The 25,987-nt window shown below is 47.9% G+C and overlaps 1 protein-coding gene and 1 long non-coding RNA gene across 3 annotated transcripts in view; one reads left to right on the top strand and one right to left on the bottom strand.

The window, feature by feature from the left end:
- Nucleotides 1-7,391: 7,391 nt before the first annotated feature.
- On the top strand, nucleotides 7,392-23,233 carry LOC132363450 (uncharacterized). Its single transcript, XR_009502584.1, has 4 exons — nucleotides 7,392-7,535; nucleotides 14,659-14,798; nucleotides 21,987-22,103; nucleotides 22,547-23,233. It is a non-coding gene; the product is annotated as an uncharacterized LOC132363450 (long non-coding RNA).
- Nucleotides 8,701-25,987, bottom strand: part of OSCP1 (organic solute carrier partner 1) — a 28,181-nt gene continuing 10,894 nt past the window's right edge. The window contains exons 3-10 of one of the 2 annotated variants that reach the window (XM_059919135.1): nucleotides 22,621-22,788; nucleotides 22,029-22,109; nucleotides 14,508-14,611; nucleotides 13,914-14,042; nucleotides 13,308-13,377; nucleotides 11,318-11,457; nucleotides 10,333-10,396; nucleotides 8,701-10,092 (exon numbers count right to left, since the gene is read on the bottom strand). In XM_059919135.1, the coding sequence (XP_059775118.1) occupies nucleotides 9,976-10,092; nucleotides 10,333-10,396; nucleotides 11,318-11,457; nucleotides 13,308-13,377; nucleotides 13,914-14,042; nucleotides 14,508-14,611; nucleotides 22,029-22,109; nucleotides 22,621-22,788 (873 nt within the window). In that variant the 3' untranslated portion in view covers nucleotides 8,701-9,975. The remainder of the gene's footprint in view (nucleotides 10,093-10,332; nucleotides 10,397-11,317; nucleotides 11,458-13,307; nucleotides 13,378-13,913; nucleotides 14,043-14,507; nucleotides 14,612-22,028; nucleotides 22,110-22,620; nucleotides 22,789-25,987) is intronic. The other variant, XM_059919129.1, reaches the window with a different exon arrangement.

Below are 25,987 nucleotides of genomic sequence, written 5' to 3' on the forward strand. Positions count from 1 at the left end.
CAGGCCCAGAACTACAATCCCCAGAAGGCCTCGCGGGTGCGTGACTCGCGCTCCTGCAGCCGCGGCCTACGTCATTGGCTTCTCTCCTATTTTGGAGTCATGCTTCCGTTCAGCGAATCCGGTCGTCCCTCCTCCGTGGGGCAGTTAGTTCCAGAACCCCCGCGAATACCGAAACCAGGGCTGCTCAAGTCCCTTCTATGAAGTGGCGTCGTATAGGAGGGTTCCTCATTCGCGGATACGGAGGGCCGGCTGTATTCATTGAACCTTCACCGTGTTTCGGACACTTTCCCAGGCGCTGGTCGTAGGGGTGACCAAGGAGACAAGCTCCGTGATCTGATGACCCGACCCTTAAATCTACTGGGGGTCGGGGGGAGGCGGAGGAGTCGCCTATGAGAAAAAGAAAATTATGATAAAATTTCTTCAGAGAATTAAAACGGGTCGATGTTATAGTGACTGGGTGACCTGTTATTGGACGGTCAGGGATGTCCTGAGAAGGTGACATTTGACATCTGAGTTGAGATGGATTACATGAAGCCAAGCTTGTGAACACTAGGAGAAGAGCATTGCAATTAGAGGGAACAGTTTGTGCAAAGGACCTGGTGCAAATGAGCCTGACAATTTGGAAAAACGGAAAGGCCAGTAAGACTGGGAAGAGTAGTGTGAGAAGAAGTCGGAGAGGAAGGCAACAGCCAGGGTATTTAGGATTTTGCAAGCCAAGGTAAGGCGTTTGGATTTCTGGATTAGGAGTGCAGGCTCTGGAGGCTGTGCCTGGGTTTAAATCTGCCCCTTGTTAACTGTGTGACTTTAGACAAGTTAATTATCCTCTTTGTGCCTCAGGTTTCCTTATCTGTTACTGGAAGTGCAACAATAGGCCATCAAAGGAGAGTGACAGGATCTAATTTACAGTTTAAAAGGTCATTCTGTATAGCCTTGGAAAAGCTGCTTATCTTCCTTCAGCCTCAATTTCATTAGAAAAAAACAAAACATAATGACTAACTCAGAGAATTGTTTTAAGGTTTGAGTGACCTTCATTAATCTGTGAAAGCACCTGGCACACAGGAGAAGCTCAATAAGAGTTAGGCTTGTGTCATTCCTTTATCCTCTCATTCACTGGTTTCCACCTTCCCCAGGAGCCTCCTCTTTTTACCAGTCATCACAGCTGGTCTCTTATCCTAAAAATTGAAATTGTCTTTCTCCTCCATGCATGCTATTCTTGTTTTCCTACCTTCCACAGTAGAACTTCTCAGGAGAGGCCTCTATATCAGTGGTTCTCCAGTTGCAGTCCCTTTTCCAACCTCATTTCTGTGTGAGACTGGATTTTCTTCATGTACTTCAGCCAAAACAACATAGCACAATGGGCTGAATGCAGAAGCAGATATGAGAATCCAATATCCTTCTGTTGTGATAGACATTAAAGAGATTTGCAAAACTATAAAGCAGTGTCACTCTTCTCACCATATTTTTTCTTTTGGAAAATATAGTTATTTTTAAATAAAAATATGTTAATGGGTCTGTTGTTATTTAAAAGAGAATTAATATTAAAATTTTAATTTCATATATATGTGATTGCCATATATATATATATATATATATATACACATACACATACACACACACACACACATATATATCCCCCACATTAACAAACACGTTTGGGGGTTTTCAATAATTTTTTTTTTATAAATTTATTTATTTATTTTTGGTTGCGTTGGGTCTCCGTTGCTGCGCGTGGGCTTTCTCTAGTTGCAGCGAGCGGGGGCTACTCTTCGTTGTGGTGCGTGGGCTTCTCATTGCGGGCTTCTCTTGTTGCAGAGCACGGGCTCTAGGCGCGTGGGCTTCAGTAGTTGTGGCACGTGGGCTCAGTAGTTGTGGCTCATGGGCTCTAGAGCACAGCCTCAGCAGTTGTGGCGCACGGGCCTAACTGCTCTGCGGCATGTGGGATCTTCCTGGAACAGGGCTCGAACCCGTGTCCCCTGCATTTGCAGGCAGATTCTTAACCACTGCACCACCACGGAAGTCCCTTCAATAATTTTTAAGAGTACAAAAGTGTCCTGAGACTGAAAGTTTGAGAACTGCTGCTCTGTCCTGAAGGCTTTCACCTACTCACTCAACTCACTGTAATCTGACTTCTTCTCGAGTATTTTGAGTTCTACTCCCATTAACTTTTCTGAAGAAGGTTACTAATGATTTCCTTGTTCTTAAGAGAACCTCTATCTCTTTCTTAGTCCTTACTTCCATGATCCTTCTCAGTGATTGACCATATTGACCATCGTCCTCCTTGGTAATTTTTTTTCCCCCTGGGGCTTTGTATCACTTGGTTTCACCCATTTCTCTGATTGTTTCTTCTCCATCTCTCTTTTTTTAACCCCACTTGATTCTGCTCCCTAAACATGTGTGCTTTTTCTGGGGCTGTATTCCGGGCCCAGCTATCTTCTTGGTCGAGTATCTCTTTGCCACCTACTACTACATGCTGAATTTCTTGTCTACATCTCTAGCCCAGACTACTCCACAGAAGACCTCCATTTCCCAACTGTCCGTTGCTTATTCTCACATGTGTCACTGGTACTTGGAGCTCAGCGTGTCTATAGGACAAGTTCATCAAGTCTTTCCCAAATGAATTGCTACTCTGAATTTTTCTATTTCTGTGGTTGCTACCACCATTTTTCAACTACCCAAGTGGGCACCTTGAATAAGCTTGACAACTTCTATCATTTCTGGATTCACCCACACCTGTCACAGTCAGTGAACTCTGAAGATTCTATGGAATTTGTCTCCCAGCCTTCACTTGCCTTTTTATTCTGACTGCCACCATTCTAGTTGAGACCCTCTTTTTCTCATCTAATTCCTTATAAAAGCCATCTTACTGGTCTTTGTGTCCCATGATCCTTTGCGAACAGATTCAAAGTACAGTTATGATCTTATTTACCTGCTAAGAAAATAATCAGTTCACTAGCAGAAGAAAGTTTCCAGTGCTGACATTGATTTGATTCCAACTTACCTTCCAGCTGAATCTCCTTCAGGTTCTCTACCCAAACTCTCCAACCAGTGTTTCTTAAAGTGTGGTCTGGGAACCAGTTGCCTTAAAGTTATCTGGAATGCTTGTTAAACCCAACCCCACACCTACAGACTCAGGAGTGGAGTCCGGGGATCTGCCCATCTAGCAGTGTACACTACAATTGGAGACCTGCTGCCCTCCTTTCTAGTCAGACTCAGCAACCCCTAGACAAGCCCTGCACTCTTGTCTCTGCCTTTGCTATACTGCTCCATCTGCCTGGGATCTTCTCTTTTTATCTATAGATGTTAAGTCCAATCCCTCCTTCAAAGGCTGGCTCCATTGCTGTACCTTTCTGAAGTCTTCCCTGACTACCCCAATTGGGAGTGATGCTGATAGCGTATTGCTTAGTATATGTTTGCTTGTTGCATGCAGATTCACCATAGTTATTACGTAAATCTTGCTTCTCCTGCTCGTCTCTTGGGTGTTGAGACAGGGAGAAGGTCCTAGGAGGCCCAAATGCTTCACCCTACAAACAGCAGTTGCAGGAGGGACTGGTTTTATGAATGTGGTGAGAAGGTGATGGGGATCTGAATGAATTGGTGGCAGTAGGGTGGAAAGAAGGGATGAGTGTTAAAGACTCTGAAGAGAGCTAATCAGAATCCTTGGGGGCTGATTAAATCTGGAGTGTGGTTTGCAGAGGGGGAATCAATGACTGAAATTTTAACACTGGGTATCCGGAGAGGTGGTCCATTGATAGGAATAAGAGGGTTGGGGGGTCATGCCTGTGGAGGGTATCTCATTTTTTGGCTACTCAGACACCGAACTCCTTTCCCATTTGGGGAAATCTGACATTCTATGAATTTCAGTGGGAGGTGAGGTTCTGCTTCCCACTCCAGATGATTTAAAGGCCTTGTCAGGTATGGCATGGGCTTGTGACATAAACTCAGGCATTATCAGATTCTAAATCTGGAGCAAGTGACACGAACCAGCAGGAACTGTTTAGGCTCCGTCCTGGTGTCTGTGTCATCCAGTGCCTCATTCCTGGGGGTGCTGCTGGTGCTGGAGTGCTTTCCTATGCTGCCTTCCCTTCCTCGGTTCCTGGCCATTTCCCATGGTCCTTCAGTCTTCCTGACAACTGTGAGTTGCCTGAAGCCCTTTCAGTAGAGTCCTTCTCTACCTAAGTAGCCAGAATTAGTTCCAGGTTTTTTTGCAACCTGAAACCCAGACAAGGGTCCACTTGAATTGACTTCAAGAGCCTTGAATTTCCCTGTTCCCTTTAGATGAGCTCTGTTGTGGTTCTGTATCCAGTTGTCAGAGAATCACAGAATCCTGAGAGTTAGGGTGATTCCCAGGTCACCTGCTCCAACTTACCACCCAGGGTCCACATCCCCACTCCACCCCCCCACAGATCCTCCCGTAACCACTGCCCGAGACTCCAGTGACCAGCAACTCACTCCTGTGCCAGCTGTTTTACTCCATTGTTGAGAGGTTTTGGGTAACTTCTACCCATCACTTCTGGTTCTTTTCTATGGAGAACTGTCTTATTTCGTATTATATTTAAGAAGTTTCTTCATGCCTTTCAAAAGTGAAATAAATGTCCTGAATAAATAAAAATGACGTCAGTGTTAGACACTAAGCTTAGGGTGATGGAGCATCTCAGGGAAAGTGAGTCTGCAGTCCAGGTGAGGGGGGGCGGATACAGAGATTTGTGAGTTAATAGTACTGGTTGAAAATTATGGCCTCTCTGAAAAAAGGGATGCAAAACAATTTGCAGAAGAATGCAAACTAAGCACTGCAGGGCACATAAAACATTTGGTCAGCACTGGGGCAAGAGCGCTGGGGTGAGGGTAACGGATAGGGTGAGGGTGAGAAATGGAGTGTGAGAGAGAGATGAGGTGAGAGTGAGGATGGGGGTGGGGGAAAACGCCAGGGATGAAATAAGGATCCTCCAGCAGTTGCCCTGGCCGTTCTGACAGACTTAGAAACGGCTACGTTAATGCCTGCATCAGACGGCCATCCTCAATCAGAAGCCACCGAGGGAGAGAGGGGAAGTGTGGTCAGAAATCAGTAGGATTTGGGACTTTCCTGGTGGTCCAGTGATTAAGACTCCGCACTTCCAGTGCAGGGGGCACGGGTTCGATCCCTGGTCAGGGAACTAAGATCCTGCAAGTGGGCCTGGCGTGGCTGGTGGGGTGGGAGAAAGAAAAGAAATTAGTAGGATTGGAGCCCCCAAGGACAAGGGTGAGAGAGTTTTAGGAAGAAAAGGGTCTTGAGCAGGGCCACGGAGAATGGGGAGCAGAGAAGGTGGTGGGGTCCAGCAGAGTTGAGGCCTGGAGACTTGAGAAGGGACCTACCTGTGTAGTGACAGGAGCTATATGGGGAGCAGGAGGGAGGAAGGCGAGGCGGCTCGGAAGCCCTTAGAGCTGGTGAGTGAGCTGAGGAGGCCCTGGAGGAGCAGAGGCCGTGCTGCGCTGCGTGGGAGCGGGTTGGACCGAGGAGCTCCCCAGCTGCCACTTGGTGCACTTTTAAAAACATTTAATTAGTTAATTAATTAATTAATTTTTGACTGCGTTGGGTCTTCGTTGCTGCGCGCGGGCTTTCTCTAGTTGCAGCGAGCGGGGGCTACTCTTCTTTGCGGTGCGCAGGCTTCTCATCGCAGTGGCTTCTCTTGTTGCGGAGCACAGGCTCTAGGCACATGGGCTTCAGTAGTTGTGGCTCGCGGGCTCAGTAGTTGTGGCTCGTGGGCTCTAGCGCGCAGGCTCAGTAACTGTGGCGCACAGGCTTAGTTGGTCAGAGGCATGTGGGATCTTCCCGGACCAGGGATGGAACCTGTATCCCCTGCAGTGGCAGGTGGATTCTTAACCACCGCACCACCAGGGAAGTCCCCGGTGAACTTCTGAGGTGCAGAAAGGGGTCTGGGTAGGGAAAAAGAGATAAAAGATGTGGTGAGGTAGAGAGGAGAGGCGAGGGAGGGCATCTGACACGGGTATTATCTTCTCAGTTGTAATGGAAGCTGAGAGGCCTTCTGGATATCCAGAAAACCCAAGTCAAGCATCCTTGACCTTCCCCTTGAATACCTGAAAAAAAAGTCAGCCCCTGGGGAACTTTATAAAGAGCAGGAGGGTGGAGTGATCTGAAGCCAATGTGCACATCTAGGATTTAGGAGTCTTGGGTCTGCCCCCAGCTCTATAAAGCTTTCTTTATAATACTTATTTTATCCTTTGTGCGTTTTAAAGTTGTATGTATCAAGTAACCCTAAAATAAAGAGAAACAATATATGAAGTTTATAGACAGTGGTTTTGGATGAATTATGTAAGAGATGGGAATTTAAACAACTTCCTTTGTTGTAATTTCAGCTGTCTCTGTGACTTTCTTTTTTTTTTTTAATTTGTTTATTTTATTTATTTATTTTTGGCTGCGTGTGGGCTTTCTCTAGTTGCGGTGAGCAGGGGCTACTCTTTGTTGTGGTGCACAGGCTTCTCATTGTCGTGGCTTCTCTTGTTGTGGAGCACGGGCTCCAGGCACGCAGGCTTCAGTAGTTGTGGCTCATGGGCTCTAGAGCACAGGCTCAGTAGTTATGGCGCACGGGCCTAGTTGCTTCCAGGCATGTGGGATCTTCCCGGACCAGGGCTCGAACCCGTGTCCCCTGCATTGGCAGGCGGATTCTTAACCACTGTGCCACCAGGGAAGCCCTCTGTGACTTTCAAGAAGTCACTTTTATTTTTTTCCTCTTATTTTTCTCCCAGGATACGGGACTAGTGTTAATGACCCACCCTGGCAGGTCCTTCAACTTCATAATGAAATTGGAAAAAAAAAAGGGCCACACCTAGTGGTGTGGCCTCGCTAAGGCTAATGCAGCTGGGGTTTCCTGTGGTTCTGGGAACTAACAGAGAAAGTAATGTTATTTTTGACATCAGAGGAGTGACTGGCCAGAAACAAAAAGAACACAGGGTGTGTATGTGGGGTGGTGGGGGGTGTTAAGGGGATCAAGTAATCCAGAATAATCTCCATCGGCCCTTGGAACGCATCTTGACATTCTCATCTGGAAAGAGGTGGCTATGATCTGAGAATTTACTTCACGTTGGATCATGAAACTGGGCAGGGAAGATTCAACTGTGAAGAGGGTTCTCCAGCCCAGTCCCTTGAAAACACTTCTTTTCACTCCCTCTGTGCCAGCTGTCCAGGAATTTGGCAGCTGAAGAGGAGTTTTCCAGGGCATAATTCAAAGGGAGGAAGGGGGAGGTAAACAGTGTATCAGTTTTTGGATTTTAATTTGGGTCTTTACAATTCGATATTATGCAAATATATATATATTTATATATATATATATATTTTTTTTTTTTTCCCCCCTAAAATTTGCATTTGTCTTTCTGTGGTTTCCTGTGGCTTGAGTTGGTCTCCATGGATGTAAACCAGAGTGACAAACCAGGTGGAAGAGGATGAGGGAATCTGATCCTGTTCAGACTTGGGGATCTCCAGGATCTGGTTATGATGCTTGGATTTGTTTCTCGCCTACCAGGATCTGGATCTAAGGAAAAAAGTGAGTTTATCTTTTAAAATTGTTACATACTTATGTGGACTGCATGGGATGACTTTCATCCTAGAACTAAGGGCTAAATACATTTCCTCCTTTTTTTCTTCCCCTTCACTCTCAATTTTTATTACATCTTTCTTCTGGGAGCCATTAAAGTACTTCTGTTCAGAAGGCTTTTCTAGAGCTTTGCCTTGCATGTTCTACAGGGCCTTCCAACACTATGATAAGGACAAGAGCAGGACAGTTTAAAACTTAGTTGAGAAGAGGTAAGTCACAGAATTGCTGAAAGAGAGCAGATATACTCCCAAAGCATGGAGTGGGGCGGGGGAGTGCGGCGTGGGTAAAATTCCAGTTCTCAGACCCCACCTGGGGCAGGGCCTAAGAATCTGTAAACTCGGCAACTTAGCTGGGGCAAGCTGGCTTTGAGTCAGTGAACTAGTTCTTTTCCTTTCTTACAGATGAGAGAACTGAGGCTCAGTGAGGGTAACTGCCTAAGATGCCGTGGTGAATTTGGGGAAGGGATGGGGACCATGGTGTGCCTTCCCTTGGAGCACACTGGGCACTGTTGTATGACACCCTCAGACCCCGTGGCCTGGTGTTAAATGAACAATGATGCCTTGTCAGTACTCAGTCCACATTCTAGCCAGAGTAATCCTTGCCTTCTTTTTCCTTTGCTCCCTCCCGACTCCCCTGCTTTCTTTGGGTACCCTGAACCACCATGCAAATAAACTTGTTTTTCTCAACATTTGTGCAAGTCTAGAGACATGAAACGCAAAGACTGCCTCGTCACCAGGCTGCCTTACCAGAGATCTGTATCTTGTTTATTCACTGAGAGAACAGATAGGTTGGAAATCATCAGCGCGGCTCTGGGATAGGTGGAGGGAGGAGGCGGCTTCTCAGCAGCCCGTGGCGCACCTCCAAGGCCCCAGGACAAGCTCGGAGCAGACAGTGGAGTTCAGGTTTGTGGCAGTGCGGTGGCAGCCAGACCTAGGACAGAGGCTTCCCCTTCACTTGTCATCCGGTCAGGCCACCCCAACTGGTGGCCAGATTGCTTAAAAGAGACTAAAACAGAAGGCACTTTGTGAGCCTGTAAGAAGCAGTTTACACAGCACGGTGTGCTTCTCCTCCTCAGCGGACCTTTTGGGGGCTTTGGTGGGTAAGAAAGAGTCACTTTCATGGGTAGGAAGCAACTTTATTGGGTGATTTACCCTTCTGTATCCAAACCCTATGCCTTGGGTAAGCTAAAGGACAGGCACCCTTGCATTCCAGAAATATGTTCGCCTCAACTCTGGCTAGGGTGCAAGGGTCCTGAGTGGTCCTGGTGGCTGGCTCAATCTCAGGCAATGATCAGCTCAGCTCAGTTTCTCTCCTACCCTCTGCCGTTCTGGATATTGCTTCCAAGGAATTGAGTGTACCTTGACCTCTGGATATTGGCTGATCCTGGGCCCGCCAGTTACTCAATTCGGGATGACTATGAGGTGGAGGGCTGACCCCCCTTCCTGAACCAATTGGGCAGCCCTGGCCTGAGATAGTTCTCATGGATCCCAATTAGACTTGGCATCCTGCCAAGGGAAGTCACTCATCTGGTGCACGGAAGGGAAAGTGGTACACCATGTGCACCTCCCGTACATCCAACTTAAGGCTCTGCTTGGCCACTAATGGCGAAGCAGAGGAGACAGATGTCATGGCACATCATGCTGGGTGTCTTTAGAAGGCAAGAACACTAAGTGGCAGAGGAAGACTCTGGGGGTAAGGAGGACGTATCATTCTTAAAAAGCAAACTGTTTCCTTGGTACACATTTCCATATGGGATAAGCCCACACTACATATGGATAGAGAGATGTGCGGAGAACCACAGACACCCACACGCTCTGCGCGGGGCCTGCCTGAGGATTCCCTGTCACGGCCTTGCTTCCTCTGCCTCTGAGGTGACAGTTCCCAGCGTGCCAGGGAGAGGAGGGCTGTATAAACTGGGCCCCGACTGTTTGAGGCAACTGCCTTTTCCACTTATGTCAAACTCACAAGGCAGAATACATCCCAGAAAGCGCTGAAGTTTTGTGATGATTCACAGGCATCTGTGAGCAGTAGGTCCCCTGAGCAAAGCTGTAATGAAAACGGCAACAGGAGCACCCTCTTACTGACTCTCAGGCTTGAACCTGTGGCTCCAGATGCTTTGATTGCCATAAAACTAGCAAGAACATGGGAAAGGTCCAATTTAAAAGCCAGAATATATTTTGCTGAAAATATGAATATGTGTGTGCCTTCCAGAGACTGTGCTCCCTGAGGGAGACCCGCACAGTTCGTTAGGACATAAACAGGAACAAGAGGTAAGGAAGGGCTTCACTTAGTAGAAAACTAGCAGCATCGTTTGGCTCCCTGGGGCATCCCCCGGGGTCCTCATCAAGCAGCCTCTCTGTAGGGGGAGGGGCGTGCCTGGTCAGCACAGCTATAACTCATCCATCATGGCAAGCAAATCATCGCCCTTGCTGGCACTCCGCCTTGGCTGGTCCAAGATCTCAAACTCCTCCATGATCCGAGCCAGCTCTTCGTTCGTCTGCTGGTCCTGTGAGAGAAATGAGAGGTGGAAGGGAATGAGGAGGATGTGTGGGCACCATGGCCTCTTTGTGCAGTTGGTAGTTAATTTTCCCACCACTGTGATGCATTTCAGTTCCTCACCTGTTTGTCAGAATAGGGACTACATTACGTGCCGATTAGAGAGGAGAAGGGAGGGCCTTTGAAGTTCAGTGTTATTATAAGATGAGGAGGGTAATAAGATTTGACTTGTGTAATCCCCTGCACACACCTGAGTAGCTTGGATGTTGATAACTTCATAGGATAACTCTTCTGGCCTGGTTAGCGCTGCCTGTCTGTACAAGACGGTAGAGAAATGGGTCAAAGGTTAGGGTTTTCTCCCTGCTAGTGTGGCAAACTGGCCCTTGATAATTTGGCAACCTATTTTTTCTGCCTCACCTTCTGCCCTTTCCATTCAACTTTCTACCCTGTCCCCAACCAGTGCACCCTAAACTCCAAGAAGTCCTTTTATGTCTCTGTGCCTTTGCACATACTACTGCCAAGAACGTTTTCCCCCTTCCTCTGCTTGGCAAACTCCAAGACCCAGCTCAGTTGCCAGCTCCTTCAATCCGCGGGTACAAAGTCAGTCGCCATGTCCTCCACTGGAGTGTTTATGACTTGGCGCTCGAGTGACTTGTGCACGTGTTCATGCTCCTATGACACTGGCAGTGCCTGAGGACAGGTCCCAGGTTTTCTGCTCCATCTGTGGGTCCCCACACGTACCACAGTACCTGCCACTTCAGTGGGGAGGGGAATAGAAGGCAACCGCCATCCCAAATATTTAGCTGCGAGGAGCATCACATGAGATAATGAAGGCAGAGGTGCTCTGTAAACTGTGAAGTGCTGTGTCAGTCTCAGTGAATTGCCACCACTATTGGTTCTGGGGGAGACTGATCCCAAAGATATCATGCTCCGACCTCCTTCTGGTTTCTTAACAGTCTTTTGTTAACATGATTATCTTGACTTCCAATTCTCTCATTGAGTTGTGCTTTGCCAAATGAAACATTAGAACTATTTTTTTGAATGAATCCACAAAATTCAGGCTATTTAGTACTGGTGGATTCTTCTTTAACTAGGTTATTGAGTTTGCTGGTATTTCATTTGTGATCTTTACATCTGTGTTTATAAGTGTCATTGGTTTATAACAGTCCTTTTTCGGTTCTTATCACACTTAGGGTTTTTATATACGTCTCTAAAGAAACAGGCTGAAAACGTACTCTTCCTCTTCATCAGTGGTGAAGAGATTCAACCGGAATCCTGGCTCAGGGCCACTGGGTTTCTTAATCTCCATGCCTCCTATCAGCCTGGCCAAGAGATTCAGCTCTTCTTTAGCAAGAGGGTTTGGAGCAATGCTTTCCTGCAGGAACAGTTTCATGATTTTTAGCCACATGAAGGTGATCACATTTTCTGCTGAGACCCCAGAGCCCCGGGGTGGTATTATAAAACAAGACAAAACGATAACAGTTTAAATTACTTCTGGGAAGGACCGGGTCCAAATGAAACATAGAAAACAGGCTTAACCAAGAGAGAAATAACCTCTGTCAGAAGCAGAGGGCCTCTAACAAGGCACAAACCAGAGATTCTCAAGATGAGGGGAGGGCCCCAGGGATCCCCATTCTCCTCAAACTACCTTCCTCCTTGAAGGAGAAGAACCGTTGCTTCTCCTTCAGGCAATCTAGTTCCCCCAGCCTTTACAAGTAGCCTGGCTGGAGGCTCCAGGTCCAAGGGCACTCATTCCATGGGAGCGACCACTCTGCGCTCAGGTGGTGACCGTGAACAGCCCCTCCCCCCGTCCCCCCACCGAATCCCTTCCGTCCTGTGGCCCCCACTCTCACTGCCTGGTCCCACTGCAGCCTTCCCCCCTCCTCCTAACCGGCTCTCTCTAACCCAGCCTTCCCCTGCTTTGCCTCTTGAATCAGGCCCCATGTCCCTGCCCAGGAGAATCCCTGGCCTCTGCTGCTATCGTGTTATGATCTAGCTATGTGGGAGAGACGCTGCCTCCCTGCTGCTTCCCCCAACACTATGCCTCTGGGTGCCTTTGCTCATACTGTCACCTGGGTTTGTATGCCTATTTCTCCCTTTGGGCTATTTAGTATCTTCTTCACTCTACAGCCTCGCTTGAATGTCGCCTCTGCTGAAAAGCCTTCTTGTTCCCTGTCCCCCGCTCCCACCCCCCTGGACAGGACATGCGTTCTGACACAGCTCTTTACTCAGAATGCTCAGCGAGTGTCTTCCGCCGTGTTGTAGTTATTTGTTCCATCACTGTCTTTATAAGCCCCTTCAGGATGGGACCACATCTAAGCCAGCTCTGTCCTGGGAACCCAGCCCATAGACGTAGTTCAGTAAATGTTTACAGAATAACTGAATATTCCATGATTTGTCCTATAGCTAGCTGGTAGCTAGTTCAGTGAAAATTTGTACAGCAGAATTCAGAGGACCAAAAACCCCATTTTGAACTTAGCTTCCACATCATTACACAGGGAAGCATTGAAAAGGGATGTTTGAAGGACCAGAATACACACAAGTGCTAAACTAGCAACCACGGACCTCGTAGCACTGGTACGATGCTATTTCACATGTCCTGGTGTGTGGTTCCTGCTTAATTATGGTGGTGGAGCCAAGCTTAAAATTACCTAATTAGTCAGATCACTGGAAGTCTCCATGAGAAACTGTAATTAAAAACCTGTGTGATGGGGACTTCCCTGGTGGCACAGTGGTTAAGAATCCGCCTGCCAATGCAGGGGACACGGGTTCGAGCCCTGGTCCGGGAAGATCCCACATGCCACAGAGCAACTAAGCCCATGCACCACAACTACTGAGCCTGCGCTCTAGAGCCCGCGAGCCGCAACTACTGAGCCCACATGCCGCAACTACTGAAGCCCGCGTGCCTAGAGCCCGTGCTCCATAACAAGAGAAGCCACCGCAATGAGAAGCCCGTGCGCCTCAATGAAGAATAGCCCCCGCTCGCTGCAACTAGAGAAAGCTCGCGCACAGCAACGAAGACCCAACGCAGCCAAAAATAAATAAATAAATAAATAAAATTAAAAACCAAAAAACCTGTGCGCTGGTAAGGCGGAATGGAGAAGATTGCAAACAATGAGGGAAATGTTGGCCAGCTCTGAAATCTAGAGATCCCTCCCTCTCCCCGTCCAGACTCTTGTATCTAGAAATAAGCTATGAAGATAAACAAGGGAGGCAGAAGCTCACCTGTGTCTGTGCAGCTAAGTTCTCTGATGCTCCAGACATATGGGTTTCCACGGGCCGGTTCACACTGTACCTGGTGGCAACAGAAAACCATGAAAACATTGTCCAGGCCTTTTACCCTGACTTCCTTCTAACTCAATTAGTGCATAGTTTTTATTTTGAGGCATTGAAAAGTGTCCAGAAAGGTGCTGGGAATACAGAATACAACTAAGTGGGTGTCAACCACTCAAATTTTGCTTCTTCCCCAAACAAAATATCTGGGAAGCTGTGTGGAAATTTTTTCTCTGGCAAAGTAATGTGTGTCGCTGAAAAAAACGTGATAGGTACATGAAGGCCAGGCACTGTTGGATCGCCACTGCAACAAAGGTTTTGGCTAGTTCTCTTGCATGGCTATTTAAAATTATTTATCTTTTCAACTTGCTAAGTTACCTTATGTTGGGAAATCTGATGTGCCCTTTGGAAACGTCGGGGCTCTGCATGCCGTGTATCTAAGGGGAAATTCCTCCAATTGTCAGCAGGGATTTTTCATAGCAGAAGTCAAGCTGGTTTTTTAAGTGAAGGGACCCCCGTTGGACTTGAATTCATTTGGGGAAGGAAGAATTTGCTTACATATTAGTTCCCAGTTTCAGGACTCGGTCTCCATAGAGTTCAAAAGACCCTTCTTTGGGGGCAGCGACATAGCTCCCGCCGTGCTTGAATTCTGCCTTCCTCACTTCTTCGCCTTTGTGGTTGAATGTTCTACAATACAAAGTAGGACGTGATGACGTGTTCTCCAAGTTTGGAGAGTCCCGGAGGCTTCTTTATTCTTGGTACTATGGGACCAAAGGGAATTCATGCACTGCTTCAAGATAAAGATGCTGGTTGATGTAATGATAGTAATATAATAATAATAATAATAATAATAATATTAATTGAGTACACGTTATGTGCCGGGTGCTGTGTAGCACTTTGGAGCATTACAGTATTATCTTATTCATCCTCACAGTAAACATTCAATAGATGAGGAGATAAATCCTGGAGAACTGGGTGGTTTGCTTCAAGTGTCTTCGAGGTGACAAGCTGGGATTAAACCTCCCCTCCTCACTGCTGTGCTTAACTGAAGAAAAGGAGGGGCCCCAGCAGGGCTGCACTCTACGTGGTAGCCCACATACTGGTTTCCCAGCACCCCAAACATTGGTCTGACAATTACTGTTGAGAATTCACCTGATGAGTCCGGGAACTTTGGTTCCCCAGGGAAGAGGCCCAGACACTGGCAACACAAAGCGACCGTTGGAATTCTGAACTTTGTCCTTTAGAAATATGGACACCTGGAAAAAAAATACTTATTGTCATTTTTCTTGGTCTATTTCCATAGACATATGCATTCTGAGGATGGAAAGTGTGTAATGGCTTAAGAATGCTACCTAAGAGAGAAAAATTCACCATAACTAACACCTGCAGGGGTGTAGTGTTTTTACACGGAACTTCTTTGGCGCCACACATCAAATCTTCCAGGTGAGTAGTGCTACCCCTGCCTTAAAGGAGGAGGCTGAGTTTCACAGAGGGAAATGACTTGCCCAAAGAGAACAGGAAGAGACAGGACCAGGATTCAAAGCCAAGGTTGACTCCAAATTCCACACCCATTCCTTGGTTCCTTGCAAGCTTTCCATACAGCTGTGAGGCTTGAGCTATAAGAACCTCATTATCTCCGTTTTACAGATGAGGAATTGGTGGCTCAGAGGTTAAGACACTTCCTCTAGGCCAGCCAGCTCATAAGGGGCAGGGCTGAGGATTCAAACCCTTGTGTTTCTGACTCCAAGCTCTCAGCTATGTGCTGGACTGGTGGATCCAAGCTGGCATTAGAGTCTGAAGGTCTTCTCTGTGCCTGAAAACCCTACATGATGCTTACTTCTACTCCTTCCTTCGTGCGCTCTGTATTCAGGTCTTGGGCAGGTTAAATCCCATCAAGATTGTAGCAGTTAATCAATTTTATTGGGGAGTTCCCTGGCTGTCCAGTGGTTAGGACTCGGTGCTTTCACTGCTGTGGCCTGGGTTCAATCCCTGGTCGGGGAACTAAGATCCCGCAAGCTGCGCAGCACCACCAAAAATAAAATAAAATAAAATAAAATCAGTTTTATTGGAGCTTAGCTTCCTCATCTGTAAAGTGAGATACATTTTTTTTTTTTTCATACTGTGGCCCTTTTTTAAAAAAAAATTTTTATGTATTATTTATTTATTATTTATTTTTGGCTGTGTTGGGTCTTCATTTCTGTGCGAGGGCTTTCTCCAGTTGCGGCGAGCGGGGGCCACTCTTCATCGCGGTGCGCGGGCCTCTCACCATCGCCGCCTCTCTTGTTGCGGAGCACAGGCTCCAGACGCGCAGGCTCAGTAGTTGTGGCTCACGGGCCTAGTTGCTCCGCGGCATGTGGGATCTTCCCAGACCAGGGCTCGAACCCGTGTCCCCTGCATTGGCAGGCAGATTCTCAACCACTGCGCCACCAGGGAAGCCCAAGTGAGATTCATTTGAAGGTCCCTTGAAACTCTAAAATTCTACAAGATTACATTAGTAATATCATCAAGAGTAAGCATCTGTTGCATGCAAGGCAGTGAAGGTGCCAAGTGGTAAGTATTTGTATGCTGGCAGTTTGGCCTGCCGAAGTTAGACTGCCCAGGCTCACACCTCAGCTGGGCCTCTCCTTGGCTCTGGGGTTTTTGTTAAGTTACGCCACCTTTCTCTTTGGTAAACTGGGGACAAAAACAGAACCTATTCAATGGGGTAGTTGACCACTATGTCAGATAATGAACAAAAAGCGCTTATCACAGAGCCTGACACATAGTAAGTGCTCAATAAGAGATAACTAATATTCTCAGTATCACAGTCTAATTGGGCACAGGACACAGCATAGAATGGAAAAATGACGACACTATAAAACACGATATGCTGAATGGAATATGCAGATGAGCCCACTGAGGAGAATGAGCACAGGCAGAGGGGGTGGGTAGGTGCGACTGCGGGTTTGGAGCTGGGCCTGGAGGAGGAAGGTGGGTGTGAAGACACTTCAGAAGCCGAGATGGGCAGGCACAAGGCATGTTTCGGGGAAAATGTGCACACTGGGTTGGTTGGAGGGTTTGGCTTTAAGAAATTTTTAACCTTGAGATTCTGTGACCAAGGGATATGAATATAAGCATGGAGAAAGAAAATTTTGAGAGAGAAGTGAGACCATATGTAGGTACTGGATTCTCTGTTAGCTAATTCTAACAGGGTTGACTATGCCATAGATGTGAAATGTACAAATTTAAGTCAAGTGTGTGTTTGACCTGAGAATCTGTCCTTGGCTGGATGGGACTTTTGGGTCTGCCTGCTTGCCCAGCCCCTCTGCTGGCCCTCAGCTGTAGGTGTGACTCTCCCGTGCCCTGTTCCTCTCACTCCACCCTCTTTATTCCGAGGCGATCTCTTCTACACCCACACGCCAGTATTCACCTCTGCGCTGATGGCTCCCAGACCTGGGGCTTCCACTCAGTCTTCCTCCCTGGGCATCGGACCCCTCTACCCCGTTGCCTGTTAAACGTGTCCACCTATGGGTTCCATGGGATGCACCTCCAATTCACCCTGCTCAGAACAGGGCTCAAGCTGTCTTCCCTAACCTGATCCCAGTGAATGACAGCATCAGGTCACCAAGTCAGCAGTCTGAGTCCCCTGCCCACCACCTTCCCCTGGCCCTTCAGTCGCCAAGCCCTGCCCACCTGGTGATCACTTCTGTGTCTGGCCCCTCCTCTCTACCCTGCTCCCTAGTGCAGACCTTCATCACCTCTAGCCTGGCCACTGCAGAGCCTCCGCACTGGTCTCCCTGCCTCCGCTCGCATCTGTGTTTCATCCATCCTCCACTTTGCTGTTAGAGAGACTCTTCTAAACTCCTATCTGACCATGTCCCTCTCCTGCTTCACTGGCTCTCTGCTGCTGGCAGACAATGTCCCGTTGGCCCTTGTTCCTCTCTGCAGCCACGTTCCTCCCTGAACCCGGTGTTCTCGCCATACTCGATTGCGTGCAGCCTTCTGGCCCCCTGCACCAATTACACCAGGTGGTTACATGCCTGTGCCTTTACTGAGATGGTGTCCTCTTAAACCCTCCTCCTGTTTTCCCATGGTCCTGGTGAAAACCTATTTCTTTTCTTTCTTTCTTTCTTTTTTTTGGCTGCACCACATGGCTTGTGGGATCTTAGTTCCTCGACCAGGGTTCAAACCCGGGCCCCCTGCAGTGGAAGCATGGAGTCCTAACCATTGGACCGCCAGGGCCCCCAAACCTATTTCTTTTAAAAGCTGTTGGATCCTCTATGAAGACTCCCTGATGCTCTTGGGTAGAGGTGGCCATGGCCCACGTTGTGTCCTCTCTCTTCACACTCTTCTGGGTCAGAACCAAACATACATAAGGTACTTAGTGCACTTTCCCTTCTCTGATGAGGTCCTGAAGGCAGGAGCCACGTTTCCCATGGAAAGAGGGAATGAAGGTCACGGAGCTGTGGGGCTGGAGTGCTGGATGAGACATCTCCATGAGCACCCACATTCCACAGGATGATGGTAGGAATCAGGTGGCCCGGAGGAAGTGAGCCAGGGACGTAAATGCTTGGTGAATGTGGGTGAGTGACTTGGCAGTCGGTTTCAGCAGTGAGGGATGAGTGCAGGGCTTTGGATGGTGTAATGGTTGCTGGACTGGCCTTACAAGAGGAGGGCTAAGTTTGTGAGGGCAGGAAAATAATGATCGGAAGGTGAGGGGGAAGCTGGCGGAATGCTGACTCTGCTTCTCACATCTTGCCTGTGGATGAGGGAGAATGACCGGCCTCCTTCAGGTGGCCAGAAGACTTCGCATACCGTCTCTCTGCTGTATGCTGAGGATTCCCACATTTACGTCTCCAGCTTGGCGCTCTCCTCTGAGCTCCAGGATTAGGTATTCAACTACCTACTTGACTCTGCTACTTGGAGAGCAAATCCAATTTAAATAGAATTGATTATTTTTTCTACTCAAATACACTTCCCTTCAGTCCTTCCCCCACTCAGAAAATGGCACCAGCCACTTAGGAGTTTTTCTTTCTTCTTCTTTCCCTCATTCCCCACATCCAGTCTCTTAGTAAATCTTACTGGCCCTGCCCTGAAGGTATATTCCATATGTGTCTCCACTGCTAGCACCTAATCCAAGTGCTTTCATTTTTACCTAGATTTTGTAACTGCTATCCTACCTCTACCCGTGTCCCATTTAATTCATCTTCCAGACACAAATCATGTTGCCACTCACCTTAAGATGCTCCAGATCTTTGCTTTACTCTTAGAATAAACTCCTTTACTAGGGTCTAAAGCTAAGTCAACTGGTAGGTAGGTACCAGTTTATTCATGACTGGCATCTCTTCTGATTAGTTAGTGCCCATGCTGCACAGGTGGTTAACTTTATTTTAAATATCACCCCTGCCTAGATATGCTCCATCCTCACTGGCTTTCGCTCTGTCCAAGGAGCACATCATGCTTTTTCCTACCTAATGGCGTTTGAACTAGCTGTCCCTTCAGGTTAGATGCTCTCCCCTGAGATCTTTGTTATTACACTCTCAACTGAAATATCTGTCCTCAGAAAGGCTGTCCTTGCCTCTATCGTCTAAGGATGTACTGTCCGGTATGGTAGCTACCAGTTAAGCATGACTATTTAAATTAAATCTATAATTCAGTTTCTCTGTCGAACTAGCCATATTTCAAGTTCTCAACAACCACATGTGGCTAGTGGCTCTCATATTGGACAACGCAGATACAGAACATTTCCATCACCGACAGGAAGCTCTGTTGGACAGTGCTGGTCTAAGGCAACATCCTGTCCCAGTTGCCTTCTATAACTTTACTGTATATGGCCACCTTCCTAAGGGTTATCAGAGCCATAACACGACTTACGTGTCCTCCTTGTCTCTCCCTACTAGCACGGAACCTCCTCAGGGCAGGGCCTCTGCCTTGTTCACTTCTATATCTCAGGACTGAAAACTGCCTGGTGTAGAGTAGGCACTCAATACATATTTGTTAGACTGACTAGTTTCCCAGGGATGAACTATTTCCCAGTGGAGTGGATAATGGAGTGGAGGTGTAAGGACCATGCTGTGAAGAGGCGAAGATGGAGGTTATGTTTTCCAACAGCTGGAACAGCGGGAGCACAGGAAGAAAGTCCCTGATAGAAGACGCACGTGTGGGAAGGAGCATTCGGAAGAGGGCCCACCTTTTAGGAGGCAACTCTGGAGGGGCTCTGGAGAGCTGAAGGGGGTTGGGACTTGAGATGGTTGTACATAACTGCTCAGGACTCCAGATGGAATCAGTCTTCGTGCAGCCTCTGGAGCCTGGGGCACAGGTCAGGCCTTGACCATACTAAGGCCACTTCACGTTGTTTTGTGATATCACGGAAAGCTTTGGACATTAGGATGAGGAGTCTTGCATTTGCTTTGGTTAAACAATGAGCAAGGGAGTTTTCAGAGCTGTGTTTTCTTGATTTGGTTAGTTTTGCTAACAAATCTAAAATCCATGAAGATTGTTTTGAACATGGAGAGAATCTGTATAGGCAATCATAAATTGCAGCTGAGCAAAAATACCATTAAAGACCAGATTTGGAAAAGCAGCCAGCTGTTACAGATCGGTGGCTGAGTAATGTCAGGATATGTGATTCCTATTTCTCTTGATGAACATTCTGATGTTTCACTGCCTGCCCATTTAGCAATTAAAGCTTAATATATTTTGTGGTTTAATATATTTTAATGATTTTGTTATAGACTTATTATTAGGAAAGTCTTTTTATCATAATGAATTTTATCTTGCCAGAATTAAGAAATCAATATGGCTGCTTATATTACTACAATCCATAAAATAATGTCCAAATATGCAGTCTTGACAACCATATGATGCAGAGTTTTCAATATTTTAAAGCAATGCAAAACTTAATCTTATTTGTACTTTCATATTTTTAATTTTAATTGATGACTATTAGAGATCTTAATTTATATTGATGTTATTATTGCTCCATCCATAGCAAATGAAATTATTCATAGGGGTTAAAAATAAAATTAGCCTCAGCGTTGAAATCTATTTGTCTTTCCCTGTCCATAGGAGGGAAATAACAATCAGGTCCTAAGCATATTCTATTTCTTTTTTTGTTTGAATTTTATTTTGTGAATATGTTACACATGCACATGTACACAATTTATAAGGTTCAAAGGGTGGGAATTCCCTGGCGGTCCAGTGGTTAGAACTCTGTGCTTCCAATGCAGGGGGCACAGGTTCGTTTCCTGGTCGGGGAACTAAGATCCCACAAGCCGTGTGGCACGGCCAAAAAAAAAAAAGAAAAAAGGTTCAAAGGGTACACAAGGGAAAGTCAGTCCCTCTTGTATCCCTATCCTCCATGCAGTTCCCCACTCCCAGGAGCCAACCACTGTGACCAGTTTCCTGTACATCCTTCCAGAAGCATTCTATAGCGTATACATATAGATACAAGCAAATACATATATGTTACATGTGATGGTTCACTTAATCCTCCTGAAAAACCCTAAATTAGGTACTGTCATTTCCATTTTTCAGATGACGAAACTAAGGTGCCAGGGAAGTAATTTGCCCAAGGTCACGGAGCTGTGCTGTAGGTGGGATTCAAGCACAGGAGTGCCTGACTCCAGAGCCTGGGCTCATTTTGCTGTATCACCCACCCTCCCATACCAGTGTGTTAAATTCTGGGAAGGAACAAAGTCCTGTGCAAGAGAGACAGGCCCCAAATTCAGAAGCTCAGAAATGTGTTTTTCAAAGTTAGGGTGTAGAGCTGTCTGGAGGAGGCAGGGTCCACTGGGAGGCAAGAGCCAACAAGAAGTATGAAGGCCTGAGCCGGGCTGGTGGCGACAGGAACGGAAAGGAGGGTGTGGAGAGTGAAAAGGCAGACTCGATGGGCCTTAGAAGCAATTAGAAGGTCAGAGAAGGGAAATCAAAGGTGTGACGCTCTGGTTCTGAGCCGAGTGGCCGAGGGATGGTGGCGCCCTGAAAAGAAACCAGGAAGTTGGGCAGGACTTGAATTGTGGAGACTAGTTTAGCTGCAGACGTTAGGTTGTGGGCGTGGGGGAGTGTCTCAGCAAGCAGGTGGAGATGTGGGTCTGGAAGGCAGGGCTGGGACAAGGGTTGGGTAGAGGTTAGATGCAGGAGTCATAGGTGGAAGGGTCAGTCGGCAGCCAAAGTGGGGAGGAAAGCGATTCCTCATGAGCAGGGGTTGGGTAGAGGCAGAAGGGGGAAGGTTTGGAGACAGGAGGAGGGGGAGGAAAGAGTGAAAGGCAAAGAGATGGGAGAGGTAAGGGAAGGCCAGGACGGTATGGTGCCAGGAAACTCCATGGAAGGCGACAGTTTCAGGGAGCAGGAGGGCAGCCTCCTGACAGCTCAGACACTGGAGAAGTCAAGATGATAAAGGCTTGAGAAAAGGTTTTGGAATTGAGATCAGGCTGGTGGCCTGGAAAAGCAAGGGAAGAAGCCATATTTTAAAGAAACACACGAGGTAACTGGGAGGGAATGGTGGCATCACCGTCTTCCTTGGTCCATTGAAAAACTGCTGAGATTTGTTATGAGAAAATTTATCATCATGGAGCCAAACACCGAGGATATTGCTAACAGGGCAGAATCCCAGCCTTGTCTGCCCTGAACACTTGCACCCTGTCTCCCCAGGACAGCAGCGGCAGGGTGCCCCCGGGCCGCCCACTGACTCACCCTGATGTGCAGGTCCTGGAAGAAGATGAGGAGCGTCTGCCGGATCAGCTGGAACTCCCCCGCAGAGAGACCCCCGTATGTCTGCGGAGGCAAAGCAGATAGAGGCGTTCCACTTTCAGAAGTGAGATGGAAGGTGCAGACAGGCAGGGGTGGGTGGGTGCCCAGGGATGGGAGCCAGAGAGCAAGGAGAGGACTCAGCTGCTGGGCAGGAGGGGCAAGAGGGCCAGCACTGCACCCTCGCCTGAGGGACAAGCCCCACGGTGGCACACCGAGCGGGGTGCACTTTACCTGCCCTGTTCCCAGCGATTCTATAGGACATCCACCACCAACTCCCTTTCAGAAAAGTTAGGAGAGAACAGCTATGCTCTGTATCATTGCTTCCCCAGTTATGAAGGCAACAGTGAGAGGGTATAAGATGCTAATGTCTCTTGTGTTTCCAAAACGGATACCTGGAGATTTTGAGAGTTTTCTGGGAGAGGCAGGTTTTGTCATTCCTCACCCTGTTCTCTTTGTCATAGAATCTGCCTGTTCTTAACAGAGGAATGAGAACGAGTATTGGGGCTGAGAGGTGATAAACTGACGATACGCTTACTTCAGTCAGCTGCTGGAAAGTCTCATCCACTTGATGCAGGATGGTTGGGGAGTCTTGGATGAATCCCTTGATGGCATCCAAATGATTGAAAGTGACCAGCAACACATCCTTGGGACGAGGACACAGCAATACTTGATATTTGAAAGCCATTGTCATCAGGTCATAGAGCTGCCAACCCATACATGAATAAAAGAAATAGGACCATAAAGGCAGACATCAGAACCTCAAACAATGATTCAGTCGGCACTTACCGGAAACCAATTCTGGGCTTATCATGCAGCTCAGTGACCATATCTAGTCATCACTCAAACCAAGACACTGTTGAGAGTAAAAGGGGGTGATAGTAATAATTAAGCTGGGACAAAAGGAGTAAACCAGGATATTCCTGGGCAAACCAGGATTTCTGGCCAGCTTACATGTATTGTTGATGGAATACACATGAAACAGTACGGGCAGCTGGGGGGCCCTGGACAGGGTGCTGGATGTGGAGAATGAAAACTCAAATTCAAGCCCTCCTTGCTGCTGACTTGTTGGATGGCCCTGGCCAAGTCTCTTCGCCTCTCTGAGCCTGAGTTTTTTCATGCGTAAAAAATATTCCTGGGACTCCCCTGGTGGTCCAGTGATTAAGAATCCTCCTTCCAATGCAGGGGACATCGGTTTGATCCCTGGTTGGGGAACTAAGATCCCACATGCCACGGGGCAACTAAGCCTGCACGCCAAATCTACTGAGTCTGTGCACTCTAGAGCCCATGTGCCACAACTAGAGAGCCCGTGTGCCACAACTATTGAGCCTGCATGCTCTGGAGCCCACACGTCACAACTAGAGAGCCCGTGCGCCGCAACTACTGAGCCTGTGTGCTGCAACTACTGAGCCCGTGTGCTCTGGAGCCCGTGCGTCACAACTAGAGAGCCCATGTGCTGCAACTACTGAGCCCGTGTGCTCTGGAGCCCGTGCATCACAACTAGAGAGCCCATGTGCTGCAACTACTGAGCCCGTGGGCTCTGGAGCCCGTGCGTCACAACTAGAGAGCCCGGGCACTGCAACTACTGAGCCCGTGCGCTCTGGAGCCCGTGCGTCACAACTAGAGAGCCCATGTGCTGCAACTACTGAGCCCGTGCGCTCTGGAGCCCGTGCGTCACAACTAGAGAGCCCATGTGCTGCAACTACTGAGCCCGTGTGCTCTGGAGCCTGCACGCCACAACCAGAGAGCCCATGTGCTGCAACTACTGAGCCCGTGTGCTCTGGAGCCTGCACGTCACAACCAGAGAGCCCGGGCACTGCAACTACTGAGCCCGTGCGCTCTGGAGCCCGTGCGTCACAACTAGAGAGCCCATGTGCTGCAACTACTGAGCCCGTGCGCTCTGGAGCCCGTGCGTCACAACTAGAGAGCCCATGTGCTGCAACTACTGAGCCTGCACGCTCTGGAGCCTGCGCACCGCAACTGCTGAGCTCGTGTGCTCTAGAGCCCGAGTGCCACAACTAGAGAGAAGCCCGCGTGCTGCAACGAAGATCCTACATGCCGCGACTAAGACCCGACACAGCCAAATAAATAAATAAATCTTAAAAAAAAAATACTCCCTAATTTCCCAACATTGCAGAATGGCTGAGAGGAGTAAATGAGAAAACACATGTGAAAGTGGCAAGAATGAAGTTCCACGACTGTATGAGATGAAAAATGAAACTTAGTAAGAGATCAACAAGCCCCAAGTATGGTATGACCACCCATGAAGATCAGAGATGAGACACTGGTGAGGACCAAAGTGGTCACGATAGGCTTTGTGGAAGAACTGGGCCTGCTACAGACTCAAGGCAAGGTTCCAGCTGGCTGAGGGAGGGGAAAGGCATTCTAGTGGAGGGGAACAGCATGTGTGAGGGTCTGGAGGCAGCCATAGCCGTGCTCTTTTCCTGGGAGAAAGAGTAGAGCAGCCTGACTGGAGGGGATGGTTTGTGTTCGGGGTGGTGGGAAATGAAGGTGGGTACGGCAAGGTTGGAGTATTAGAGGTTTTAGAAAGATGGACAAGATAATTTAGACTAGATGTGGTAGGAATTAGGGGGCTACTGAAATGCTCTGTGCTGATGTGATAAAAGTAGTGATTAAGTGAGATTGGTGACTCTGGCCATGATGAGATGCGAGAGAAGGGAGAGACTGGAGTGGGGAGGATTAGCTGGTGCCTGGCTCCTAAGAGGGTGGCAGTGACATCGACTGATTGTAGGAGTGAAAGAAATTTTGTTGGAGTGACCCAGACGGAAGGCCTGGAATAAAGATGGTGGGGATGGATAAGGAAGGGAAAAGAAGAGCACGTGACACTCCGGAGGAAAGCTGTCAGTACATGGTGCCTGCCTGACTGGATTCGGGAGACGATCTGAGGGCTGTCCAAAAGGACCACAGCATTTCCAACTTAGTGCCTGCGAGATACATGATGCTACGATGGAGGCAGGGGAGTTTGGGAGAGAAGGCGTGGACACACCTGAGGTGGGCTTGGGAATTAATCTACAGCCACCTGAGTGCTGTGCGAGCACGTGGATATGCATGGCCTCAACTGATCCCCTTTAATTTCACAAGAACTCTATGAGGTACGTATTATCCCAAGTTTAAAAATGAAGAAGCTTGCCTAATTTCACATAGCTGGTACTTAGTAGTAGGGTGAGATTTGAAACTAAAGACGGTCAGATCCTGAAGCACGTGCTAGAACCCTCTACACGATCCCCTTTCTCCAACATGCAGATAAACATCTCGCTTAGAAAGTGGCATACAGCAGGAGCAGCCTGGTGTGTGTGTGTGTGTGTGTGTGTGCACACATGCAGGTGTGTCTGATACTAAAGATGTAGATTTAAGACTCTCCACCATCATCATCAAACATTAAGTACCTGGGACACCCCTGGTGGTGCACTGGTTAAGAATCCACCTGCCAATGCAGGGGACATGGGTTCGATCCCTGGTCCAGGAAGATCCCACATGCCGCGGACCAGCTAAGACCGTGGGCCACAACTACTGAAGCCTGTGTGCCTAGAGCCCATGCTCTGCAACAAGAGAAGCCACCGCAGTGAGAAGCCTGCACACTGCAACGAAGAGGAGCCCCCGCTCGCCGCATCTAGAGAAAGCCCGCACGCAGCAACGAAGACCCAATGCAGCCATAAACAAACAAATAAATAAATAAATAAATTTATAAAAAACAAAAAACATTAAGTACCTGTTGTGTACAGGGCACTGTGCTAGGAATAAAGGATAAAAACAGGTATAGGATGAAGAAATGAAAGTTCAGGTGAAAGAGTTATTCAGTCAATTGCATCTCAGAGCTATTGGTAGAAAGAAGACTTGAACCCAGGTTTTTTTATTCCAAGTTCTGTGTCCTTTCTCAGTGGAAA

This window comes from Balaenoptera ricei, chromosome 1 (assembly GCF_028023285.1).
Source record: "Balaenoptera ricei isolate mBalRic1 chromosome 1, mBalRic1.hap2, whole genome shotgun sequence".
Taxonomy (NCBI): Eukaryota; Metazoa; Chordata; class Mammalia; order Artiodactyla; family Balaenopteridae; genus Balaenoptera; species Balaenoptera ricei.